Source organism: Tachyglossus aculeatus, chromosome 5, assembly GCF_015852505.1.
Source record: "Tachyglossus aculeatus isolate mTacAcu1 chromosome 5, mTacAcu1.pri, whole genome shotgun sequence".
Classification (NCBI taxonomy): domain Eukaryota; kingdom Metazoa; phylum Chordata; class Mammalia; order Monotremata; family Tachyglossidae; genus Tachyglossus; species Tachyglossus aculeatus.
Window position 1 is genome coordinate 60,713,584 of NC_052070.1, and position 19,002 is coordinate 60,732,585.

Consider the following 19,002-nt stretch of genomic DNA (forward strand, 5'->3'; position numbering starts at 1 on the left):
CTGGGGATGTGTTTTAGGGCCAGCACCCGGCAGGCAGTTGCCTCAGTAGTCACTCTGGTCTTTGTCACCTATGTTAGCCAGATGTTTTACCAGATTCCTTCTAGGCTTTTATTCACATATTGAGCACCTTCTAAGCATGAAGCACTGTACTAAGTGCACAGGAGGGCACCTCCTCAGAAGGATGCATGAGCATGGCCCTCCGGGAGCTTATTATGTAATCATGAGATTGGGCAGATGAGCAAAAACTCCTTACAGATAGTAGGAGCAAGAGGAATAAACTGGGTTGTCACAGGAAGTTATATGAATGCATCAGCAAGAAATAGCTAAATAAATACAGAAAAATTCAAATAAAAAAAGATGCACAGTTGTTGAGGCTAAGAATAAAACATATACATGCTAAGGACGGGGTTGACATAACTAGGGTGTTGTGAATTAAATGTGGAAGGCTTCCCAGTGGAGATAGGATTTTTAGGAGGTTCCTTGAAGATGGGGAGAGTTGTGGTCTGGCAGATTTGGGTCAGGAGGGAGTTTCAGGAGAGAGGTGGGAGGCAAGGGAGTTGAGAATGAGGGATAGTGAGAAGGTTTGCTTGGGAACAGTGAAGAGAATCAGTTGGAGAGGAGCAGATGAGGAAAAGCCAGTATGTAAAGATGGCGAGGGCCTGGGGAGAGATAGACCTTAGTTCAGGTTTCAGAAGCAACAGCCCAGAAGGCTCAGCGATCTAGAACTAGCAAGGTCTCAGAGAGCCAAATCCTGATTCTCAAGGGTTACCAAGACCTAGCAGCACCAAGATAACCCCAAGGGACAAATCGAAGTTATTAGCCAGAGTGTGGTGGTCCAAGGGAATCATCCTTCATCTGTGACTGTCCCAGGGCTCCCTCCTTCCATCTTCTGCCAAGGGCAGGAGAAAGCAGTCATCCCCCTTTCTCCCTGGCTGGAGGAATGACTGTTTCTTCCTCTCCCCTCCTTCCAAGTGGACAGGTCACAGCTCTGACCATCACAGCCCTCCCTGCGAAACGGATGCATTCAGCCCGGTGAGGAGAGGCCGTGGCTATTGAGCACCTACTGATGAGCACCAGGATTCACCCCCAGGGAGCTGATCCTCCAAGGGGATAATCCTCCCCATCTCTGAGAGCTAGAGCTGGGAAGCCCCTGAGAGAGTATAAACTACGGGAGGGCAGGCTTCTTCAAGAGCTCTTTCATTCATTCATTCATTCATTCATTCATTCATTCATTCAATCGTACTTATTGAGTGCTTACTGTGTGCAGAGCACTGTACTAAGTGCTTGGGAAGTACTAGTCGGCAACATATAGAGACGGTCCCTACCCAACAGTGGGCTCAAAGTCTAGAAGGGGGAGACAGACAACAAAACAAAACATGTAGACAGGTGTCAAAATCGTCAGAACAAATAGAATTATAGCTATATGCACATCATTAACAAAATAAATAGAATAGTAAATATGTACAAGTAGAATTAATAGATTAATAAAACTGTACAAATATATGCAAGTGCTGTGGGGAGGGGAAGGAGGTAGGGTGGGGGGGATGGGGAGGAGGAGAGGAAAAAGGGGGCTCAGTCTGGGAAGGCCTCCTGGAGGAGGTGAGCTCTCAGGAGGGCTTTGAAGGGAGGAAGAGAGCTAGCTTGGTGGATGTGCAGAGGGAGGGCATTCCAGGCCAGGAGAAGGACGTGGGCCAGGGGTCGACAGTGGGACAGGTGAGAACAAGGCACAGTGAGGAGGTTAGCGGCAGAGGAGCAGAGGGTGCGGGGTGGGCTGTAGAAAGAGAGAAGGGAGGTGAGGTAGGAGGGGGTGAGGTGATGGACAGCCTTGAAGCCAAAAGTGAGGAGTTTTTGCTTGATTTGTAGGTTGCCAGGCAGCCCTCTGGAGATTTTTGAGAAGGGCGGTAACATGCCCAGAGCGTTTCTGTACAAAGATAATCCGGGAAGCAGAGTGAAGTATAGACTGAAGTAGGGAGAGACAAGAGGATAGGAGATCAGAGAGGAGGCTGATGCAGTAATCCAGTCGGGATAAGATGAGAGATTGAACCAGCAAGGTAGCAGTTTGGATGGAGAGGAAAGGGTGGATCTTGGCGATGTTGTGGAGGTGAGACCAACAGGTTTTGGTGACAGATTGGATGTGTGGGGTGAATGAGAGAGCGGAGTCGAGAATGACACCAAGGTTGCAAGCTTGTGAGAAAGGGAACGATGGTAGTGCTGTCTACAGTGACGGGAAAGTCAGGGATTGGACAGGGAGAGGACAGCTTTTAAAATAATAATAATAATTCTGGTATTTGTTAAGCACTTACTCTGTACCAGATGCTGTAATAATAATAACAATAATTCTGGTAGTTGTTAAGCACTTACTATGTGCCAGGCCTGTAATAATAATAATAACAGTAATTCTGGTATTTGTTAAGCACTTACTATGTGGCAGACCCTGTACTAAGTGCTGGAGTGGATAAAAGCAAATCAGATTGGACATAGTGCCTGCCCCACATGGAGCTCCCAGTCTCCATCCCCATTTTGCAGATGAGGGAACTGAGGCCCAGAGAAGCGAAGTGATTTGATCAAGGTCCCAAGGCAGACAAGTGGCAGAGCTGGGATTAGAACCCAGGTGGGTCTTGCCCATTAGCTACTGTCACTATTTCTGCCAATTCGACCACATCCACCCACATGGGCTCAAAAGTGCATCTCTGGGAGGCTTGAGCCTCGAGAGTCTGAGCCAAACTATATGTGTTTTGCAGGCAGTTCAAGCTCCCATGCAGGGCAATCGGAGTCCACCCACCCCTGGAGCTGTCACACTCTCTGGTGAAGTTCCCGGCCACAGCTCTGAACGACGTCTCCTCTGTGATCCTGTACGTGGTGAACGCCCACGTGAGCATGAACCACATGACCCACTGCGTGCCCCGCATTGGCAGTGGGGAGCCCGCCCCAGTGGGCCCCACGTCTTTCGAATTCCTTCCACCCGAAGGAGCACCTATCACCATCGTCCCATCTGTGGGGACTGTGTGGCCGGGGAAGGTAGGAAGTAACAATGAATCGTGGTGGAATTGGGCTCGCTATGTGCCAAAAACTGCCCTGACTTGCTCCCTTTTTCATCCCACCCTACTCACTCCCTTGGTGAACTCATTCGCTCCCGCAGCTTCAACTATCATCTCTACGCTGATGACACCTAAATCTACATCTCCTCCCCATTCTCTCTCCCTCCCTCCAGGCTCATATCTCCTCCTGCCTTCAGGACATCTCCATCTGGATGTCTGCCCGCCACCTAAAACTCAACATGTCCAAGACTGAGCTCTTTATCTTCCCTCCCAAACCCTGTCCTCTCTCTGACTTTCCCATCACCGTGGGCACCACTACCATCCTTCCCATCTCACAAGCCCGCAACCTTGGTGTCATCCTTGCCTCCGCTCTTTCATTCACCCCACACATCCAATCCATCACCAAAACCTGCCGGTCTCACCTCCACAACATCGCCAAGATCCGCCCTATCCTCTCCATCCAAACCGCTACCTTGCTGGTTCAATCTCTCATCCTATCCCAACTGGATTACTGCATTAGCCTCCTTTCTGATCTCCCATCCTCCTGTCTCTCCCTGCTTCAATCTGTACTTCACTCTGCTGCCCAGATTATCTGTCTACAAGAGCACTCTGGGCATGTCACTCCCCTCCTCAAAAATCTCCAGTGGTTGCCTATCAACCTTTGCATGAAGCAAAAACTCCTCATTATTGGCTTCAAAGCTCTCCATCACCTTGCCCCTCTTACCTCACCTCCCTTCTCTCCTTCTACAGCCCAGCCCACACACTCTGCTCCTCTGCCTCTCCCACCCTCCAGGCTCATATCTTCTCCTGCCTCCTCTCCTCTGCCACTAACCTCCTCACTGTGCCTTGTTCTTACCTGTCCTGCTGTCAACCCCCGGCCCACGTCCTTCCCTTGGCCTGGAATGCCTTCCCTCCACACATCCTCCAAACTAGGTCTCTTCCTTCCTTCAAAGCCCTACTGAGAGCTCACCTCCTCCAAGAGGCCTTCCCAGACTGAGCCTCCCCCATCCTCTGCTCCTCCTCCCCTCCCCATCACCCCTACTCCCTCCCTATACACTACCCCCTTCCCCTCCCCACAGCACTTGTGTATATTTGTACATATTTATTACTGTATTTTATTAATGATGTGTATATATAATTCTATTTATCGTGGTGGTATTGACACCTGTCTACTTGTTTTGTTTTCGCGTCTGTCTCCCCCTTATAGACTGTGAGCCCCTTGTTGGGTAGGGACTGTCTCTATATGTTGCCGAATTGTACTTTCCAAGCGCTTAGTACGGTGCTCTGCACACAGTAAGCGCTCAATAAATACGATTGAATGAGTGAATGAATGAATGAATATACCTATCTGTTATTTTTTTATTTCTATAAATGTCTGTCTCTCCCTCTAGACCATGAACTCATTGTGGTCAGGGAATGTGACTGTTATATACTGTCATATTGTACTCTCCCAAGCACTTAGTACAGTGCTCTGCACACAGTAAGCACTCAATAAATACGGTTGAGTGACTGACAGATGGGTAGAGGGAAATGAATGATCACAAAATCTCCACAGTGTGCCCCCCGGGTTGGGGGAAGTAGGAAATCAGTGAGGTAAGATAGAAAGGGGCAAGGTGACTGAAATCCAATGGTAAGGTGAGGGTCAGGAGAAACAAGAATAAGACACAGCGAGTTTGAGAGGTAAGTTTGAGAGGAAGGGAAATGACAATCCAAGGCCTAAGAAAATGGGTAAGTTGTAAGGAGAAATAGGGTTTCTTGAGGAGTTTAGGGTTTCTGTTTGATGCAGAGAGGGATGGATAAACAGTGGAGTTTTGGAAGATGGGGAGATTTGGGGTCTCCAGGGCTGTTGGCGTAGGGTTGTCAGGGGATTTATTAGCAGTAAGTTGAAGGTTCTTCATTTTCACCTCTCACTGAGATGCTCTTTATGTTCTTTTCATGACAGAAGTGCCTGATTCGAGTGTCTTTCAGACCAGTGCTGTCAGATCTTTTGATCAGAAAAGAAGCAGTGGCCATACTGATCCAAGAAAATGAAATGAAGCAGGTATTAGAAACAGAGCCGGTCTTGTCCCAAAATGCAGATTCATTATTGTCATCCTTGTAAGCACAAACACTACTTCTGAGGGGCTTGTTTCCTGAAACTGGCAGAAATCAATCAATGGATTTCACTGAGCATTTATTATGTGCAGAGCACTGTACTGGGTGCTTGGAAGAGTACAGTACAACAGAGATAATAGATAAATTCCCTCCCCACAAGGAGCTTACAGTCTAGAGGGGAGAGACAGGCATTAATATGAAGAAATAAATAATGTCTACCAACTCTGTTATAGTGTACTCTCCCAAGCACTTAATACAGTGTTCTGCACATAGTAAGCGCTCAATAAATACGATTTGTGGATCAATTAATTGATTGGATATGTACATAAGTGGTGTGGGACTGAGGGTGGGGTGACTATCAAGGGCTTGAAGGGAACAGAAACACTTGGGTTGACTTGTTGTTGAGCCTGTTCAGCGCACAGTTTGTGGCAACTGAACTGTCTTGGCTGCAGAGCCTACGGTGGGAACTCTTTCACGCATTCATTCATTCATTCCTCAAAAATCTCCAGTGGCTACCAATCAATCTGCGCATCAGGCAAAAACTCCTCACCCTCAGCTTCAAGGCTGTCCATCACCTCGCCCCCTCCTACCTCACCTCCCTTCTCTCCTTCTCCAGCCCAGCCCGCACCCTCCGCTCCTCTGCCGCTAATCTCCTCACTGTGCCTCGTTCTCACCTGTCCCGCCGTCAACCCCCGGCCCACGTCCTCCCCATGGCCCGGAATGCCCTCCCTCCGCCCATCCAGCTCTCTTCCTCCCTTCAAAGCCCTACTGAGAGCTCACCTCCTCCAGGAGGCCTTCCCAGACTGAGCCCCCTCCTTCTTCTCCCTGTACTCCCCCTCCCCATCCCCCCACCTTACCTCCTTCCCCTCCCCACAGTACCTGTATGTATGTATATATGTTTGTACATATTTATTACACTATTTATTTATTTATTTTACTTGTACATATTTATTCTATTTCTTTTATTTGGTTTATATGTTTTGTTTTATCTGCCTCCCCCTTCTAGACTGTGAGCCCGCTGTTGCGTAGGGACCGTCTCTATATGTTACAAACTTGTACTTGAATGAATGAATTCATTCAATCATATTTATTGAGCACTTACTATGTGCAGAGCACTGTACTTTAGTGCTTGGGAGAGCACAATGCAACAGTAATAATAATAATAATGATGGTATTTATTAAGCGCTTACTGTGTGCCACGCACTGTTCTACATGCTGGGGGATACAGGGTAATCAGGTTGTCCCATGTGGGGCTCACAGTCTTAATCCCCATTTTACAGATGAGGTAACTGAGGCACAGAGAAGTTAAGTGACTTGCCCAAAGTCACACAGCTGTCAATTGGTGGAGCTGGGATTTGAACCCATGACCTCTGACTCCAAGGCCCATGCTCTTTCCACTGAGCCATGCTGCTTCTCACAAATAATAATGGCATTTATTAAGTGCTTACTATGTGCAAAGCACTATTCTAAGCGCTGGGGAGGTTACAAGGTGATCAGGTTGTCCCATCGGGGGCTCACAGTCTTAATCCCCATTTTACAGATGAGGTAACAGAGGCCCAGAGGAGTTAAGTGACTTGCCCAAAGTTACACAGCTGGCGGAGCTGGGATTTGAACCCATGACCTCTGACTCCAAAGCCCGTGCTCTTTCCACTGAGCCGTGCTGCTTCTCAATAACAATAAACAGACACATTCCCTGCCCAAAACCAGGTTACAGTCTAGAGGAGGGGAGAAAGACATGAATACAAATAAATAAAGACATGAATACAAATAAATAAAGTTACAAATATGCACTTATGTACATATATGTACATTATGTGGGGCTGGGAGGGAGGAAGAGCAGAGAGAACAGGTGAGGGTGATGCAGACGGGAGTGAGATGAGGAAAGGTGGGGCTCGGTTTGGGAAGGCCTCTTGGAAGAATGGCAACACATTCCAATTTTTTCTTTCCTTAGCCCATCCTTTGGGTGATAGTCCAATATGCATGTCTTTAGATAAGTGGGGTAGGATAATAATAATGATAATTATAATAGTGATATTTGTTAAGCACTTACTATGTGCCAATCATTGTACTAAGCCCTGGGGTGAAGACAAGCAAATTGGGTTATATACAGATCCTGTCCCACATGGAGCTGACAGACTTAATCCCCATTTTACAGGTGAGGTAACTGAGGCACAGAGAAGTGAAGTGACTTGCCCAAAATTACACAGCAGACAAGTGGTTGAGCCAGGAATAGGATGCAGGTCTTTCTCCTCTACCCCCTCCAGTCTGGCTTCCGTCCCCTACATTCCACGGAAACTGCCCTCTCAAAGGTCACCAATGACCTCCTCCTTGCCAAATCCAACGGCTCATACTCCGTCCTAATCCTCCTCGACCTCTCAGCTGCCTTCAACACTGTGGACCACCCCCTTCTCCTCAACACGCTATCCAACCTAGGCTTCACAGACTCCGTCCTCTCCTGGTTCTCCTCTTATCTCTCCGGTCGTTCATTCTCAGTCTCTTTTGCAGGCTCCTCCTCCCCCTCCCACCCCCTTACTGTGGGGGTTCCCCAAGGTTCAGTGCTTGGTCCCCTTCTGTTCTCGATCTACACGCACTCCTTTGGTGACCTCATTCGCTCCCACGGCTTCAACTATCATCTCTACGCTGATGACACCCAAATCTACATCTCTGCCCCTGCTCTCTCCCCCTCCCTCCAGGCTCGCCTCTCCTCCTGCCTTCAGGACATCTCCATCTGGATGTCTGCCCGCCACCTAAAACTCAACATGTCCAAGACTGAACTCCTTGTCTTCCCTCCCAAACCCTGACCTCTCCCTGACTTTCCCATCACTGTTGATGGCACTACCATCCTTCGCATTTCACAGGCCCGCAACCTTGGTGTCATCCTCGACTCCGCTCTCTCATTCAGCCCTCACATCCAAGCCGTCACCAAAACCTGCCGGTCTCAGCTCTGCAACATTGCAAGATCCGCCCTTTCCTCTCCATCCAAACTGCTACCTGCTCGTTCAAGCTTTCATCCTATCCCATCTGGACTACTGTATCAGCCTCCTCTCCGATCTCCCATCCTCTTGTCTCTCCCCACTTCAATCCATACTTCACGCCGCTGCCCGGATTGTCTTTGTCCAGAAACGCTCTGGGCATGTTACTCCCCTCCTCCAAAATCTCCAGTGGCTACCAATCAACCTACGCATCAGGCAGAAACTCCTCACCCTCGGCTTCAAGGCTGTCCATCCCCTCTCCCCCTCCTACCTCACCTCCCTTCTCTCCTTCTCCAGCCCAGCCTGCACCCTCCACTCCTCTGCCGCTAATCTCCTCACCGTGCCTTGTTCTCGCCTGTCCCACCATCGACCCCCGGCCCACTTCATCCCCCTGGCCTGGAATGCCCTCCCTCCCAACATCCGCCAAGCTAGCTCTCTTCCTCCCTTCAAGGCCCTACTGAGAGCTCACCTCCTCCAGGAGGCCTTCCCAGACTGAGCCCCCTCCTTCCTCTCCCCCTCGTCCCCTTCTCCATCTGCCCTGTCTTACCTCCTTCCCTTCCCTACAGCACCTATATATATATGTATATATGTTTGTATATATTTATTACTCTATTTATTTATTTATTTTACTTGTACATATCTATTCTATTTATTTTATTTTGTTAATATGTTTGGTTTTGTACTCTGTCTCCCCCTTCTAGACTGTGAGCCCACTGTTGGGTAGGGACTGTCTCTATATGTTGCCAACTTGTACTTCCCAAGTGCTTAGTACAGTGCTCTGCACACAGTAAGCGCTCAATAAATATGATTGATTGATTGATTTCTGACCCCAGACCCATGCTCTATCTACTTGGCCATCCTCTAAAGATGGTCCCAAATTTGGGAAAAATCCATCCCTAACAAAGAAAGGGAATGAATTCCTGGCCTCTTTCCCCATGAAATTATCTAGTGCCCCCAAAGTGCTTGCCGTAATCCTTGGGTCCCAATTAGGTGACTGTGAATTGCCGAGGGGGCCTCTGGGGTGAAACCATGTCATGGTAGAGGAAACCACTGCCTTCACTTGTCAAACTCTGAGGGGCTGGCTGGGCATACGTCGTTCAGAGCCTACCTGCTCTATTGTGCCATACTCTCTCCCAAGCCCTTCGTCCAGTACTCTGCACAGTAAGTGCTCAGTAAATACCAATTAATCAATCAAGGTATTTATTGAGCACTTACTATGAGCAGAGTACACTGTACTATTTGGGAGAATACAATACAACAGAATTAGATACATTCCCTGCCCTTAACGAGCTAACAGTTTAGAGGGGGTGCCAGACATTAATATGAATACATGATTTGTAATATGTAATTTAAAGATATATACATAAACGTTGTTGGGGTGGCGTGGGGCGAATATCAAATGTCCACAGGTCCCAGATCTAATCAATAGAATTGACTGACTGATTGATCCCGGCCTTTAGCCCCATTTTTCCTCTCCTGTTGTTCTGCCTGTAGGCCTCCATTCATCCCTCAGAAGGATCTTCCCCCACTTCCCCTGTTCGATGGCAGTTTACAAAGGACCCAACGATGTCTTTGAAGAAAGAGATAAGAAAGCAATCCACCAGCCAGATCACTAAACAGGCCACAAGAGAAAAACTGATAAAAGCCCCAGTAACAGTCTCCTTTGAACCCCCAAAGCCTGAAGACATCAATCCTAGGTAGGTTCACAAAGCCGTCGCTCCTGAGAGCCACTTTGTCACATCAGCTTTTAGTCTCTTCCAAATCTCTCCTGAAGGAAGAAAATCCCAGCTTTGGTAGAGAAATAACTTTTGAACAAAAGTCATTTCCAAATCCCAGTCTTTCTTCCCGATCCACTTCTGTCCGGTGCCAAAGTCTGGTCACAAGTGGCTAGTGGAAACACCTGGCATGGTGGCCCCTTCCCAATGAGGTCCTGCCATCCCCTTCTAGACTGTGAGCCCGTTGTTTGGTAGGGACTGTCTCTATGTTGCTGATTTGTACTTAGCACTTAGTACAGTGCTCTGCACACAGTAAGCACTCAATAAATATGATTGAATGAATGAATGAATCCAAGCGGGGCTCTAGTCTATCTCACCACCGACCCCTGGCCCACCTCTAGCCTGGAACTCCCTCCCTCCTCAAATCTGACAATTACACTCTCCGCTTCAAGGCCTTATTGAAGGCACATTTTCTCCAAAAGGCCTTCCCTAACTAAGCCCTCCTCTCCTCTTCTCTCACTCCCTTCTGCATCACCCTGACTTGCTCCCTTTGTTCATCCCCCCCATCCAGCCCCACAGCATTTATGTATATATCTGAAATTTATATTAATGTCTTTCTCCCCCTCTAGACCATAAGCTCATTGTGGGCAGGGAATGTGTCTGTTTTGTTGTTATATTGTTCTCTCCCAAGTGCTTAATACAGTGCTCTTCACACAGTAAGCACTCAATAAATATGATTGGATGAATGAATAAATGAGAGGCCAGAGCAAGCCAAAGGACCCGACAAAATTCAGGGTTGTGATGGGGTTCTCCCATCACCAAAGACAAATGAGTCTTGGCCTTCCTGTAGGCTGTAAACTCTTTGTGGGCAGGGAACATGTCTTCCAACTCTGCTATAATGTACTCTCCCTTGTGCTTACTACAGTGCTCTACACACATTAAGCACTCAATAAATACCATTGATTGACAAGTTGCAAAGATATTAGGGCCAAAAACTGGCACAGAGGAGCTGATTCTAGGGTCAGGGGTTTGCGTGACACCAATAAAGGCTCTCTCATCCCTGCTAGTCTTGTTCTTGCTGGGGTAAGGGGTGCAGCAAGTGAGCCGGGGGGCATCACAATGCCAAGTGCACCCAAAAATTTAATGTTCAAAACCTATTTATGGCCAAAGCAACCACCCCTTGGTAGTAGTGGTAATAAAAACCTTTACTGAGAACACTCGGGGTATTCTAAGCACTTGGAAAGTTCAAAACTTTATTCATTCAGTCAGTCATATTTACTGAACTCTTACTAGGTGCAGAGCACTGCATTAAGTGCTTGGGAGTGTACCATATAACAGTAAACTGACACATTCCCTGCCCACAACAAGCTTACAGTCTGGGGCGGGTGTCGGGTGTGGGGGTGGCGGGGAGACAGACATTAACAAAAATAAATAAATTACAGATATGTAGATGAGTGCTGTGGGGCTGGGAGGAAGGATGATTAAAGGGAGTAAGTCAGGGTGATGCAGAAGGGAGTGGGTGAAGAGGAAAGGAGGGCTTCGTCAGGGAAGATGTACTTTAAATTTCTCCAAGATTTAGTCAGTCAAAACAGAAGCTCCTGAAAACCACTTTGAATTTTCACTCTACCACAGAATGCATGCTTAATCTTAAAATCTTAGTGTAAGTAGCGAAATACATAGGAAAGCACATCTTATTCACTCCACCCCCAGCATATTTTTTTTAATAGTAATTGCTGTCTCCCCTTCTAGATTGTAAACTCCTGGTGGGCAGGGAACATGTCTACCAACCCTATTGTATTACAGGCACTTAGTAAAGTGACCTTGCACTCAGTCAGCCCTCAGTAAATACCACTGATGGTGATGTTGAAGGTAAAAATGGACTGCTCAAGTACTGGGGTAACTCACTGTTCTCTCTTGCTGGCAAGTTCCTAGCCAGTGACTCCTGGATAAACTCCTGAGGAATATGCCAAGCCGATGACAAGCCCAGCTACTGAATTACTCCGAAGAATGTAAGCTCTCTGTGGGCAGGGATCGTGACTGCCAGCTCTATTGTTGGTCATTTGTGTCTACCACTCTAAGGACTTTTACAGCTCTATACCGCACTCTGCCCCCAGTAAGCATTCAATAAATACCACCAATTGATCCCCAAATAATATACTTCATGCACTGTAAAGCACAAGCACATTTCTGACCCTTATGCATTAGTAGACCCTAAATAGGGGTGGAGATTTGTTTTGTGGAGCGGGTGGGAGCCTGCACTTCTTTTATTTCGAATTTGCAACCTGGAGATTAACTGGCTATTCAGCCTAGAATAAGCACTCTGACTTTTTAGAGCTTTTCCTTTAAGATCTGAGCTAGGATTTCAGGACTCCGGCTCACAGCTAGAATAGCCCACCACTCTGTTCAACAACACCTGCTGTGGAGCCTGTTCTGAACCGAAATAGCCCTGAGGACGCAGCACACTTTAATTCTTCCCCCTCCGTGCGGAAATTAAAAATAAACAGGGTGGAAACGTGAAGGCTCAAAGTCATCGGGATTCCTCCTGACGTCTCCTCCTTTGGGAGCCCAGGATCATCCCTAATCATTTGATAAATAAGTGATCGCAGTCCATCCATTGTATCTATTGAGAACTTACTGTGTGCTTGGGAGAGTACAACATAACCATAACAGATACATTCGCTGCCCACAACGAGCTTACAGTCTAGAGGGGGAGACAGACATTAATGGAAATACAGAAGGTACTTCAGTTCTATGGGGCTGGGACGGGGGATGAATACAGGGAGCAAGTCAGGGTGAAGCAGAAGGGAGTGGGAGTAGAAGAAAGGAAGGCTTAGACAGAGAAGGCTTCTTGGAGGAGATGTGCCTCCAATAAGGTTTTAAGATGGGGAGAGTCTGTCAGATATGATGAGAGAGGGCTTTCTAGGACAGAGGCAGGACTTGGGCGAGTGGTCGGCAGCAAGATTGACAAGATCAAGGTACAGTGGGAAGATTAGCATTAGAGGAGCGAAGTGTGCAGGCTAGGTTATAGCAGAAATACACTGCTAAGTACAGGTAGTACAGTGCTAAGCGCTTAGTACAGTGGTTTACACACAGTAAACACTCAATAAATACAGTTGAATGAATGACAGGAGAGCAGTAAGGTCAGACTGGTTGCTCCCTTGACAAGCTGACAACTCTTAGAGGAATTGTGTCAGGAGACAGACAATAATAGAAGTAATTACAGATATGTACATAATCACTGCAGGGCTGGGGGTGGAGCGAATACCAAGTGCCCGAAGGGTACGGATCCAAGTGTATAGATGATGCATAAAAAGGAGAGAGAGTCGGAGAAAGAGGGTCTAATCGAGGAAGGCCTCTTGGAGGAGATGTGATCTTAATAAGTCATTCTGTCAATCGTATTTATTGAGTGTTTACTATGTGCAGAGCACTGTACTAAGTGGTTGGGAGAATTCATTATAATAAACCGACACATTCCCTGCCCACAATGAGTTAATAAGGCTTTGAAGGTGGGGCGAGCGGTGGTCTGGCGTATATGGTGGGGGTGGGAGTTTCAGGCCAGCAGGAAGATGTGGGGAGTGGGTCGGAGGTGAGGAAAATGAGATTGAGGCACAGTGAGCAAGCTGGCGCTAGAGAAGTGAAGTGTATGGGCTGGATTGTAGTAGAAATGTATACCCAATACAGCTCTCTGCACAGAGTAGATGCTTGATAGAGCATTCCAGCCACAGTCAATGCTCAGTTAATGCCACTGATTGGTCAATTGATTTTGCGGGTCATCTGACGCTGTTTTGTTGCCTGTTCTTAGTTCGGATGCCTACGCTTCTGCCCAAGCTTCCTTGACTCGGCATTTCCGCGGAAATCTTAAGAAATATACAATTCCATGCGTTGTGGCAAGCGGAGATATTAAAGAAAAAGAAGCGAAACCCCTCAACTACAGGTAGGAGACCCAGAAATGGGGCCATATCAGGCAACTGATTGGGGTCAGGGCAAAGAAGAGAGGCAGGGGAAAACAGACCCCCTATTAGTGCTTCTGCCATCATAGGCCACCCCCAGCAGCAGGGTCACAGTGAGATGGACCCCTCCAAAGATGTCAGGAGCCCATCCATCACAACCCCTTATCTTGGGTGAAGGCTGAAAGCTTTGTTTTTTTCATGGTATTTGTTAGGCACATACTACGTGCCAGACACTGTTCTAAGCACTGAAGTAAGTACAAGTTAATTAGGTTGGACGCGGTCCCTGTCCTGCATTGGACTTGAGTAGGAGGGAGGGAGTAGGACTTGACTTAGACTTGAGTAGGATTTGGACTTGAGTAGGAGGGAGATTATGTATTTAATTCCCAATTTACAGTTGAGGGAGCTGAGGCACAGAGAAGGTGACTTGCCCAAGTCACACAGCAAGCAATTGGAAGAGCTGGGATTAGAACCCAGGTCCTAATTAGAACGCAGGTCACTCCTCCTCCTTGCCTCCACTGAAGCCTGTCTCTCCCCAGACGACATGGTCTCCCCTGTTGCTCTCTCCGGAGGGGGCCTCATCTTCTCGAAGAAGCAGCATGGCCTAGTGGAAAGACCCTGGGCCTAGAAGTCAAACGACCTGGGTTCTAATCTCACACCCACCACTTTTCTGCTGTGTGACCTTGGGCAAGTCGCTTTACTTCTCTGAGCCACAGATAACTCATCTGTAAAATAGGGATTAAGACGGTGAGTCCCACGTGGGACAGGGACTATATCCATCCTAATTTGCTTGTATCCGCTTCAGTGCTTAGTACAGTGCCTGGTACACAGTAAGCACTTAATAAATACCACCATTATTATTATTATATTTAGGTTCTCTGACTCCCAGTCCCACCCTCTTTCCTCTAGGCCATGCTGTTTCCTCAGGAAGACCCTGAATCTAGGAGCAGGGATGAGTGTCCCATGAGAAATGAGATTTGGCAGAGTCCTTGTCATTCATCTTGCAAAGACCCTTTGCCCAACCCGGTCCCAGCAGGGTCCCTGGTTCCTGGCCCCTTGGCTCCTGAGTGACCTGGTATGGTGGCGGCAGCAGAGATTCATTCATTCACTCATTCAGTCGTATTTATTAAGCGTTTACTGTGTGCAGAGCACTCTGCTAAGCGCTTGGGAAAGTACAGTACAACAGTAAACAGTGACATTCCCTACCCACAATGAGCTCACAGTTTAGAGGAGGGGAGACAGACATCAATACAAATAAATAAAATACAAACATATATGTAAGCTCTGTGGGGCTGGGAGTTGCGGGGGCAAACGGAGCAAGTCAGGGAGATGTAGAAGGGAGTGGGACATGAGGGAAAATGGAGCTTAGTCTGGGAAGGCCTCTTGGAGAGATATGCCTTCAATAAGGCTTTGAAGGCAGGGAAAGTTATTATCTGTCGGATTTGAGGAGGGAGGGCAGAGTGTGAGCCTGCTGTTGGGTAGGGACCGTCTCTATATGTTGCCAACTTGTACTTCCCAAGCGCTTAGTACAGTGCTCTGCACACAGTAAGCGCTCAATAAATACGATTGAATGAATGAATGAGGGAGGGAGTTCCAGGCCAGAGGCAGGATGTGGGCCAGGGGTCGGTGGTGAGACAGGCAAGATCAGGGCACAGTGAACAGGTTAGCACTAGAGAAGTGAAGTGTGTGGGCTGGGATCTGTTCCTTTGGTTTCTCTGGGTTGCCACTCAGGGAGGCCTGGCTCTAATGGATCATCTGGACTCTGGGACAACGAATGGCCCTTCTTGGAACAGGCACCAAGGCCCCAGGACAGAACAGTGCTGTGTTTCCATGCCAGCCATTTCAGACCCCTTAGTCCTGGAAATATGGGATCTAGCCTGATGCTACTATCCAGAATTCTCCTGGGTCCCACTGGCCCTGGAGGCCACTCTGGTCTGGACTGACCCAGGCTTGCAAGGATCCAGGATGCTGCTGATGGGCTTAAGATGAGCACTGTGCCAGGCCAGATCCCCCAGAACCAGCAATCCCCCATCCACACGCCATTCTTCCTCTCTCCCTCCCTCCCTCCAGTTCCAATGCACTGACTTATTTTTTGAATGGTATTTTTAAAGCACTTTCCAGCGCTTAGTAAAGTGCCTCACACATAGTAATCATTTAACAAATACCATTATTATTACAATGTGCCATTCATTCATTCATTAATTCATTCATTCAATAATATTTATTGAGCCCTTACTGTGTGCAGAGCACTGTACTAAGCGCTTGAGAAGTACAAGTTGGCAACATATAGAGACGGTCCCTACCCAACAGCAGGCTCACAGTCTAGAATGGGGAGACAGACAACAAAATAAAACATATTAACAAAATAGTATAATTAGAATAGTAAATATGTACAAGTAAAATAGAGTAATAAATCTGTACAAACATATATACAGGTGCTGTGGGGAGGGGGAGGAGGTAAGATGGGGGGGTGGGGAGGGGGAGAGGAAGGAGGGGGCTCAGTCTGGGAAGGCCTCCTAGAGGAGGTGAGCTCTCAGTAGGGCTTTGAAGGGAGGAAGAGAGTTAGCTTGGCGGATGGGCAGAGGGAGGGCATTCCAGGCCAGGAAGAGGACGTGGGCCAGGGGTCGATGGCGGGACAGGCGAGAACAAGGCACAGTGAGGAGGTGAGCAGCAGAGGAGTGGAGGGTGTGGGCTGGGCTGGAGAAGGAAAGAAGGGAGGTGAGGTAGGAGGGGGCGAGGTGATGGACAGCCTTGAAGCCAATAGTGAGGAGTTTTTGCCTGATGTGTAGGTTGATTGGTAGCCACTGGAGATTTTTGAGGAGGGGAGTAACATGTTTCCTGATGCTGGACCGTGACTGAAAGCTGTTCTCTCTTCTCTCCAGTCCTTACAACACTCTGCACCTGGAACTACACTGCCCAGCCGTGGCTCCCCCTATTGTGGTCACCTCAGATAATGGGAAACGGGTCTTTGACTTTGGAGAAGTTGCAATAGGTAGGACATTTTGATCTATCAACCAATCACTCAATCAATGGCATTTATTGAGCGTTTACTGTGCAGAACACTACGAAGAGCTTGGGAAAGTACAATACAACAGACACATTTTCTGCCCACAAGGAGCTTCCACTCTAGAGGAGACAGACACTAAAATAAATTATGGAGATGTATTTCATTCATTCAAACGTATTTGTTGAGCACTTACTGTGTGCGAAATGGGGTGAGTGGTGATCTGTCATGGTCACTTCCAGCGTTTTCAAACTCAGATCTCCTGATTCCCGTGGGCAGTCAGTCAGTCGTTCGTATTTATTGAGCGCTTACTATGTGCAAAGCACTGTAGTAAGTGCTTGGGAGAGCACAATATAGCACTAAACAAAAACATTCCCAGCCCACAACGAGGTGGAAGGTGCTGGTGGCCATCTGACTGTAGAGAGCCTCATGCAGGTGGCTGGTTCTCTGGGAACTGGGGAGTGAATAATAATAATAATAATTATCACATTTGTTAAGCGCTTGCTATGTGCCAAGGATTGTACTAAGCACTGGGGTGGATACAAGCAAATCAGGTTGGGCACAGCTCCTGTCCCATGTGAGGCTCACGATCTGAATCCCCATTTTACAGATGAGGGAACTGAGGCCCAGAGCAGTGAAGTGACTTGCCCAAGGTTACACAGTGGATCCATGATACCACATGGCTCAAGAGCACCAGGGGATAATGGTGGGGCTAACCCCAGGGTGTCCCACCAGGAGCAGAGGACTGGAAAGATGGTGCCATAAGGAAAGGGCAAGAAACAGAACAAGAGACAGCTTCACCCTCGCCCACTCCCACCTGAGTGTGGCCATTCCGATGCCACCCATTAGGAAGGACCGAAGGTTGTTGGAGACAGGAACCCAAAGACCAACAGGGGACTGGACAAGCTACCTTAAGAGGTCACATCGAAAAAGCTGGGACTTTAATCCTGGGGCCTTTCTCCCAACTCCCCAAATGCTTTTTTTCTTTTCCAGGTCACAAGGGAATCAAAAGAATTACAGTGCAAAACATCTGCCAAGAACACCTGACTGTATCCTTGGCCTCATCTCCTCGAGCCAGGGGCTTCAGGGATTGAGCAGACCTTTTAGAAAGGGGTGCCTTAGGGTCAGTCAGACCGACCTGGGGTTGGAAGTAAGCCGGAACCCTCTGGAAAGGAGAACCGGTAAAACAGGGCTTCTGTTCTTTTGGGATTATTTCAGGGGAAGGTTTTTGTTGGTTTTTTTTCTGGTGCAGAGTGGCCTGGACCAGGGGCTCCCCAATGGGGCAGCAGCCAAGCTGTCCCTTGAAAGCGAAGTCAACCATGCCAAGAAGTCCCGACATGGCTCCAGTGCCTGCAGGAGACGGCAGTACAGGGCCCTGATTGCAGGGGTGCCAGGAAGCCATGGGCCACTGGCGATGCTGGCTACCCCACTGGTGAGCTGGCTTGGCTCCTGGCAGGACATGGGGGCCGCTCCAGCGTCGGGACGGGGGCGAGCAGGCCCGTGCTCTTTCAAATGGCAGGATGCGACCTTTGACCTGGCCCGGAGATTTGTGAGGTTTTCATTAACTTCGTCAGGTTCCAGAGAGGTCCACACCTCCACTGAAGTTTAAATGCTTTGTCTTCCACTGCTCGCCACCCACAAAGCCCAACCTCACCAGATCCCATGCCATCCCAATAAGAGTGGATTTTTCACCATCCCCACCACGGCTAGCTACCTGGGCAGCCCCAGGGCTTGCCTTTGCTGGTTCTCCTTTTGACCCTTCCTGCTCACCTGGAGCCCGGCCCCCCTCACTTTCTGTGGCTCTTCCTTGACCAGCCCTGCTCCAGATTGAATTCTCCATCCTGAATCCCAATGGTCCCTTCATCTTTCTGAATCCTACCCGGGCTCTCAGACCCGGGGAAACCTGGGTCTTGGTGATCTCTTTCTCTCCGCGGGAGAGCACTCAGGTGAGCATTTCCAAGGAACCCTGGGCCGTCTTTGAGTTGGGCTTTCCAAAACCTCCAGGTCAGCCGCCTCCTCGAGATGAAGCCAGGGCTGCGCTCCAGAAAGCATTGTTCCAGCCCCCAGGACTGGATGTGGGTTCGGCCTTATCTTCCCTGCCGGGGAAGAGGAGGAGGAGGAGGAGGATGATGATGATGAAGCCAGGGCTGCGCTCCAGAAAGCATTGTTCCAGCCCCCAGGACTGGATGTGGGTTCGGCCTTATCTTCCCTGCCGGGGAAGAGGAGGACGAG

At 48.4% G+C, this 19,002-nt stretch overlaps 1 protein-coding gene across 1 annotated transcript in view; it reads left to right on the forward strand.

Moving 5' to 3' along the window:
• Positions 1 to 19,002, forward strand: part of CFAP74 (cilia and flagella associated protein 74) — a 120,326-nt gene that overhangs the window by 89,644 nt on the left and 11,680 nt on the right. Inside the window, exons 25-31 of the mRNA XM_038746643.1 lie at positions 2,742 to 3,018; positions 4,981 to 5,079; positions 9,599 to 9,801; positions 13,622 to 13,753; positions 16,649 to 16,758; positions 17,764 to 17,819; positions 18,597 to 18,716. Coding sequence (XP_038602571.1) covers positions 2,742 to 3,018; positions 4,981 to 5,079; positions 9,599 to 9,801; positions 13,622 to 13,753; positions 16,649 to 16,758; positions 17,764 to 17,819; positions 18,597 to 18,716 — 997 coding nt within the window. The remainder of the gene's footprint in view (positions 1 to 2,741; positions 3,019 to 4,980; positions 5,080 to 9,598; positions 9,802 to 13,621; positions 13,754 to 16,648; positions 16,759 to 17,763; positions 17,820 to 18,596; positions 18,717 to 19,002) is intronic.